This window comes from Helianthus annuus, chromosome 9 (assembly GCF_002127325.2).
Source record: "Helianthus annuus cultivar XRQ/B chromosome 9, HanXRQr2.0-SUNRISE, whole genome shotgun sequence".
NCBI lineage: Eukaryota > Viridiplantae > Streptophyta > Magnoliopsida > Asterales > Asteraceae > Helianthus > Helianthus annuus.
Window position 1 is genome coordinate 39,389,089 of NC_035441.2, and position 7,754 is coordinate 39,396,842.

Consider the following 7,754-nt stretch of genomic DNA (forward strand, 5'->3'; position numbering starts at 1 on the left):
ACACGAATCATGAACTTGTGTAAAAGCGTTTTACTTGTGAAATAGTGTTAAAACTAGCAGATCTACGTAACTACAAGCGTTATTTTCAAAGAACCAAGTATCAAAGAAATCATGTTTTCTAAAAACGGATCTTATACTAACAAGTATGATTTTTAGAAACCACAAGTGTGTAAACACTTGTGTAGCGCAAAGTTTCGACAAAATAACAATTTTTGTAAAAGATGACGAGAAGTTGTAAAGACGGAATTTCTACAAAAACGGGGTTTTTACGAAACCGGACTAATTTATATAAAGATCCGCTAAAAGTAATGGGATTTACATCATAGTTTTGGAAAAACTACAAGTTCATGAGATTTATGCGATTTACATATTTATTAACTAGTTTGTTGTGTTGGACGTTGTTTTGATTGAATAAGAAAATTGTTGAATTGATTTGTAAAAGAAAATGATACGCTTGAAAGCGTGGCCACCTCCAGTTACAGAGGAAACTCTGGCGAAATTTTTCCAAAAACCTAACACTTAGAATTATTTTCACTACAATTGTTAGAAATACTTTTCGACATGTTTTCAAAATATAAGTTTCGCCACAACTTTATTTACAAATATCGGAGGTGGGATTTTCACAAAATTAAACGTGATAAATATATATTTGGTAAATATATTTTTTTCACAACGTCACTTGTCAACTATTTTGTGAAGTGTATAAATATTATTTTTAGGGTAAAAATAATATTATCGTACGTTAACGAATCCAAAATAATACGAACGCCTTCACGATAAACATATAAGTTACACCGGTAATTATTATTACCACTGGATCGTTAAAACGTAACTTACGCATTTTACGGAAATATTTATGAACGCGTATTTTTGTTAAAGTATTATTTTGGGAAAATTATGTGAAATAAAAAAATATAACATTTTTGAGAAAAATGATTATATTTTGGAATTAGAAATAAATATATATACTAAGTGAGACTTAATAATATATTTCGAACACACGTGTATTAAATCCCCCATCCTTGGGAAGGAGAATCACTACCAAGTATTTACCAAATGTAAACATGAAATAGTTGTCTAACAATTTCCCAAAACCTAAACCTTAAAGCTTAGGCACGGCCCTCCGTCTAATAAAGTTAGTACATGTAGGTCGTTGCACAGCTGCTTGACTTGGAGTATTACTTGGTAGAGACGCACCGCTGTGAGTTCATGTCCCCCTTTTTTATTAACTGTTTTCAGTTTTCTAAACTGCAGGGGTGAAATACATGTTACTATGATTACGAATATTTCTTACATGGTATGGTTATCGTAAGGAGGGTTGTTACTTAGATCATGTGAATGGGTAGGCGGAAACTTGAGGTCATTAACCCTCAGGGTAGGACCGAGGGGCAGGAGCGATAGATCTACTTGGGTGTAGCGAGCCCAACCCCAGGCCCAGCATAACAGACCTCGGGGTGACTTTGTACCCAACGCATAAATCTGCTAGGTTTGAGCCTTCCTACTTGCATTTCACACATATCAATGGCCTTGCAAACCATTGGTGATCTCTTTTTCCTTATTTGCTACATACCAGGATTTTTATACAAACAAAGGTTTATTTGCTCACTTACGCATGAACTCGCTCAACATTATTGTTGATTTTTCCAACTTATATGTATTTCAGGGAACTAAAGGATCTGGCACGGTATGACACGTTTTCCCGCTGCACTAGTACGAGGTCATCCGGGTTTAGGGAGTGTGACTCTTTCCTGGACAAGTCACAGTCCTTAAACTGTGTTATGTTGATGTTTGTGTTTGTTGAACAATGTTTATGTCGTTAGGATGTGTTTTCGTTAAGACAATGTTGTTGTATTTGGTTTTTAAGACTTAATCGAATGGATGATCTTGCATGATTTTATCTCATATAGCTTTGTTATGGTTAAGCTATGGTATTAAGAAGTCACACCAAACTAACCACGCTTCCGCAAAGCCAGGGTGTGACAAGTTCAATGAAACGAACACTTCGGAATAGTGAAATACGCTTAAGATACCTTAAATAACCTCCATATAACTTAGAAATAAGTTTTGGATGGTTTGGTGTGTTGAAATCAAGTTTGTTCGATCACAGGGACTATTTGTGTCAAACTGTGAAACTATACCGATTTGTATAGTAACGAACATTCTGGAACTTGATCATAAGTTAAACATACCCTAAATAACCTTTACATAGCTTAGAAATAGGCTTTGAGGGGTTCGGTATGCTAAAATAAACTTTATTGATCAATAGGGACTAAAAGCGTCAAAAAGTGCACAAGTTTGCATTTTTGCGCATATCTTACATTCTGAATACATCCGGACCTCCAAAAGTTTATATAAGCATTAAAATATTTTATTTTAGTGTTTGGCATAATAAAAATCTATTCGTTGCTTAATTTGGATCGTTTTTGCGTTCGTTACGACTTCCGTCGTAATTAACCAAACAACGCAACCGTACCACCAAACGAACCGACAACCGAGATATTTTTGAGCATGTTTTGAGTTCCCTATACTTTAACTTCATTTTAGAGCCTTGAAATGAGGTTAAGGGGGCTTAAACATGCCAAAAAATGGGCCGAATTGCAAGTTTCTCAAGTTCAGGGACCAAAGTTGACAAACTATGAAACTACCCTCAGGCGGGGCGCGTAAGCATAGGGCCTCCGCTTACGCGGGACGCAAGAGCTGCCCAGATCAGCAAAACAGGTTGTTTAAACCAGCAGCTGGGTTTCTATGGTTTGCAAACGGTTTTTGATCAATCTATGGGCCAAATTTGATGATTTTTAAGAGCCCATGGTATCCAAATACAATGTGCCCACTTGTACGGCTTGGATCGAAGCTCAATCTTCGAGAAACGATCCTAACGGTTCTTGAAAATCTATAAATACCCACCATCAATTCACTTCCAAAGCACACTTGATCTGATTTTGGCTCTCTAAGTTGAAGTTTATGCTTCATACCTGAGAGTAAATCGGATCAAGAGCTTGCGGGTACCTTCTATAAGTATTCTTTCGTTCTTTTTTATCGTTAAAGTCAAACCGCATTTGAATTTCTGCTTTGACCAGTTTATGGTCAATGCGAAGTTCGTTTGAACTTCATAACGTGAGCGTAATCACGATGGTTATAGTCCCTAGTGACTACACCTACTGATTACCACCTTATCTAGGCTCAGTGATGAGTCGTAGCTTCAGCCAGAATGCGTTTTCTCGCGTATTTTGTAACCAAGCTACTTATAGGTATCAAAACCGTTTGTTTTGATACCAAACGTGTTTTCTAACTTAACTAAACATGTTTTGGCATGTGTAGCTCGTCACTTTTTAGATTAGTGTTTGTGTAGAGTCGTAAGTCAAGCGGACTAAACACCCGTTTAGACTTTCGAACACGACCCGTTTGGTCGATCATTAGGATCCGACCAAACATGTTTAGTGACCATAGTAGCATAGGGAATAACCTTCCGAGGTTATACCTTATGGTCACCTAGTTTAGGTAGTTGTATGATAAGTAGTTTATATGCCATAAGTAAATTACCAAACATCAAACATAGTTTATTTCAAAAGTGGGTTTCTAGGCCATCCTATTCATTTCTTCAAATCTTGACTTCCTCATCCTGCAGTATGCATTTAAAATAAAGTCAACAAAACATGTTGGCGAGTATACAAGTTTGAATATAGTATAATATGTTTAAAATAGTTTAACATGCTCAAATTCACGTGACTATATGATTTCATATTAACAGTTATACTCGTAACGATGATATCTATGTATTCAAACCAAAGTTTAACGCAATTAACATAGCCTAACCCTACAAGGGTGGTAACATGAGTAACATAGAATAAACCTAACAATACCCATAATATTATATTATGGGAGGGGCGTTACAACCTACAGCGCTGCCATTGTTAGGGGAGGCTTGCAAAGTTAATGAACACACAGTTATAAATGTTTAATAGTAGCATAACGTGATTAACATGAGTCAAATAGATTCACATGAAATGTGGATTGAGGGTGCAAAAATGTTTAACATAGTGTGTTTGATATAGAAATGCATACAGCACCAAAAATGTGATAAAATAGAAAATGGGTCATGTATACTCACATTGATTGCGTTGCGATTTCTTGTAATAACGCACGAGTAAAGATTGGGAAACCAAGAGGACGATCAAAAGTGATTAACCTAGATATTTAGAATATCACATAATGAACGCGTTATTATTTATTGGTTAAAAAAATAAATAAATAATACTAATGTTTATTGTTTACAATTTAATAATTTGCATATTATATTTCATCTCATATAGACTTTTACTGTTATAAAAAGAAGTAAGATAGATAACTTATATATGTTATTAATTTAGGGGTTTATCAAGAAATAAAAATATTAATTTAAATTATTATTATTAGAAAAAAAATGAACATGCCCATAATAATATATTACTTTTTGTCATCTTCCTTACAAAAGAATACGCACATTTAGATATAAAAACTCATTTTATGTTTAGCCTCATAAATTAGTTAGATAAAGTAGAATATTTTATGTTTTAAATCATCTAATTACTCAATCATTCAATTAAAAGAACCCCAAGTTGATCTATCTTCTTTGTTTTAAAACCTTCGAACAGAACCACAACGAACCAAAACTTACTGTTATGGTTTGACTAAAATATATATGAAGTCTTATAAATGTCAAAAAAAAAAAAAATAAATAACAAAACAAACAAAACGCAAACTGTATGAACAACTTTTTCTTTCAGTTGTTTTTATAAGGTTATAACTAGGAAAGAAATGTAATATTTCAACAGGAAACTTAAACGAAAAAAAAGAACAAGGTCGAAGAAGATATACCGAAATGATAAAGAGTAAAATATATCTCCGGCGAGGTCTTGAGTTTTTCGGCTTGTTTCCGACGGCGTGCTCAGTGAACGGAACAAAAGAAAGAACGAGTTGGGTTCCTTCGTGAACTCCGGTTGTCTTCTCTCACTTGACCTCCGGTGATGCTTGGTTCTCCGGCAAGGTTGCGGTGTTCCCCGGTGAACGAGACGTAACGAAAGGAGTCCCGACAAGCTCTGTATGGTTCCGGCGAAACTCCGAAAAAAATGCGACGGTGAACAAAGCGATGCTGCGTCGAGTTCCTTTCCGGTCGTCTTCTCGTATCTCCGGTGACTCCGATCTCTGGCGACATGCTTGGAGGTTGTATTTATACTAATCATAGTTAGATTCTTGATTGGAAGGTACCATAATTTCGGAAAAGAATAAGAAAATGAATGATCGTTACGTGTCCAGGTTCATTAATTTCACCAAAACGGAAACGCGTAAAAATCGTTTCGGTTACCGAGGAATCAGCGGAATCAATTAGACTAGTGGGTATGGGGGCCGGCTGAGGCCCGGCTAGGACCGGCGCCGGTCCCCCACACCGCCCCCGACAGCTCCGGCTCGGCAAGGCCGGCTCCCCACAGCCGGGGTTGCCGGTCCTCTCCTTCTTTTTCCTTACACACACACACCTATACATATATGCATATATATATATAAAGGGGCTCATCCCCCACCCCCCTAGGTCCATCCCCTTGAAGCCTTTCCTACGTGGCGGTGACGTGGCGGCCCATCCCCGTGGGGATGAGGCTCTCCATACCTTCTAGTCTTAAAAAAAAGGTAACGACAATTCAAGTTGTGCTTGCTCTGGTTGGGCGGTACTTTTGATTATCTTCATAGTTCAGTAAAAAAAATAATATATTACAATAAAGTCCCTTAACATTACAGGTTTATACTAACTGACACTAACGAAGTTTTGTTTTTCTTTTTTAATCTCAACGGTACTTGATTAACTAGTTTATTTTTATAGAAACAAAAGAACAAGACTTTTAGTTGAAACAAATTTTGAAATGTTACCGCTCAGCCCTTGAGGTTAAACTAACTGAACTAACTGTGCTAACTACGTTATAACTCAAATCTAACTAGTTTATAATAAAAAGATTTGAAATGTGAAGATTATTTGATTTAATCAACTAGAAATATAAATATAAATAACTATATATATAAACGAATTAACTTAGGATAGAAATTCAAAACGGGTGGCATTTTTTTTGGATATCCGTTTTTTGAGGGATGTTACAGTCTCTCCTACTTTAGGAGATTTCGTCCTCGAAATCTAAGAGGAAGACTTTTGAAAAGTTGACATCTAAAGATTCAAAAGAGGGAATAGATGAGACTTGATCATAACGTTTGTTTAAGAAAATTGTTTTCGTGGATGCGTCACATAGCACATAGTTTCACATAGCATATAAAAGGTTCATTTTTTTCTTATAGCATATAGTTTTCAAATAATTCCACATGGCATAACATAAGTTTTCACATAGTGTAGCATGTAAAATGAAATCATCATAAATTTAGTTTGTTCACGAGAGAATATTGTTATTTGTTTTGGATTGCAAAGATAGTGTGATTCGTGTCTCCAAACTTGAAATGAAAGTAACGTCCAAACATAAAGTTTCATTGAGAACGAAAAAGAGTTGGTAACTACCTCTGAGGTAAGGAAATCACCCCTAGCTCATTGGTGAAGTTGAAAAGTGAGCGAAGTTAATCGTCAAGGTAAGGAAATCACTCCTATCTTGATGATAAGCTTCCATTTTTGGGAATATGAAAAGTAACATAAAAATTTAGAACAATCCACATGACATACCTAGTTAACAAGATTAACGTATCACGGGCATGTGAATAAACAGGTCAACCCATCGTGTACCGCAAAGTTGACCACCCAACATCGTCGCAACGAAGAGCGTGTAATGTTGTTAATTTAACATGACCACTAGAATACGGGCGGGCGCTACTCCTATGGCACTACGCATAGTGCTATACATGTTAAGGTGTGGGTTAAAAGACAAGTTCATCACATAAGAATAACCCAGTAATCACGAATCCAGTATAACATACTAGCATGCATGTATTAGATTGAAATGATATATCGTACAAATGTAAAACACATGAAAATTGAGATAGCATAAAAAGATTTAACGTAAAACGTGGATTGTTACGGAACGTAACATGAGACTATTCCAAAGTAAATCGAAGTCCTTTTCGAATTAAGGAAGCGTGCTTTGGCCTAATAGACAAATACTCTCATCGAGAAGCGATTAACGATATTTGTCCTTCCAGTTACTACACGTCCTTAATCGATTGGGAAAATCAAAACTTTGGCGAGAATAAAAATCAAGGAATGGTACTAGTTAACAAGATGCGAGTTTCACCTCTAACTTGATAACATCGTACCCTAATGTGGTTGGTACTTAGCAAAAGATAAGGGTCCACTAGAGTATGAAATGGAAAACTCCCTTCAAGGTTTGGATATCACTCCTAACTTGAGGGTAGATTTCGTGCAAAAATCAAAGTATAGCTGAGTGAAAATCATCACCAAGTGTGGGAATCACCCCTATCTTGATGAATCATTTCGATTATGTTACATGAGTGTCTTCAAAGCTTCCATGTGTGTATTGTGTTAGCCTTAGGAAAGGCGTGTATATTAGAAGTCCAAAAGAATAGGGGGAAGCAAGGAAGAGAGAAGGGAATATTGTCTTAAACAACAAATAAATGAGAAAGCTCCTAAACTATAGTCTAGGTAAAAGCATTCCTACTTTTCCTAATTCCCTATAGTTATGGCTCTGATACCAATCTGTCACACCCCAACCGATGGCGGAAACATCGGGATGAGACATACAAACTGTTCAAAGACATCATAACACTAAATGTGACAC

General features: G+C 36.1%; 1 protein-coding gene across 1 annotated transcript; it reads right to left on the bottom strand.

Moving 5' to 3' along the window:
* Window positions 1–3,029: 3,029 nt before the first annotated feature.
* LOC110874233 lies at window positions 3,030–6,906 on the bottom strand. Its single transcript, XM_022123047.2, has 3 exons — window positions 4,855–6,906; window positions 4,109–4,186; window positions 3,030–3,619 (listed from the first exon to the last, which is right to left on the bottom strand). The coding sequence occupies exons 1-3, from the start codon at window positions 5,217–5,219 to the stop codon at window positions 3,577–3,579; spliced, it is 486 nt and encodes a 161-aa protein (XP_021978739.1). The 5' UTR covers window positions 5,220–6,906; the 3' UTR covers window positions 3,030–3,576.
* Window positions 6,907–7,754: the final 848 nt, after the last annotated feature.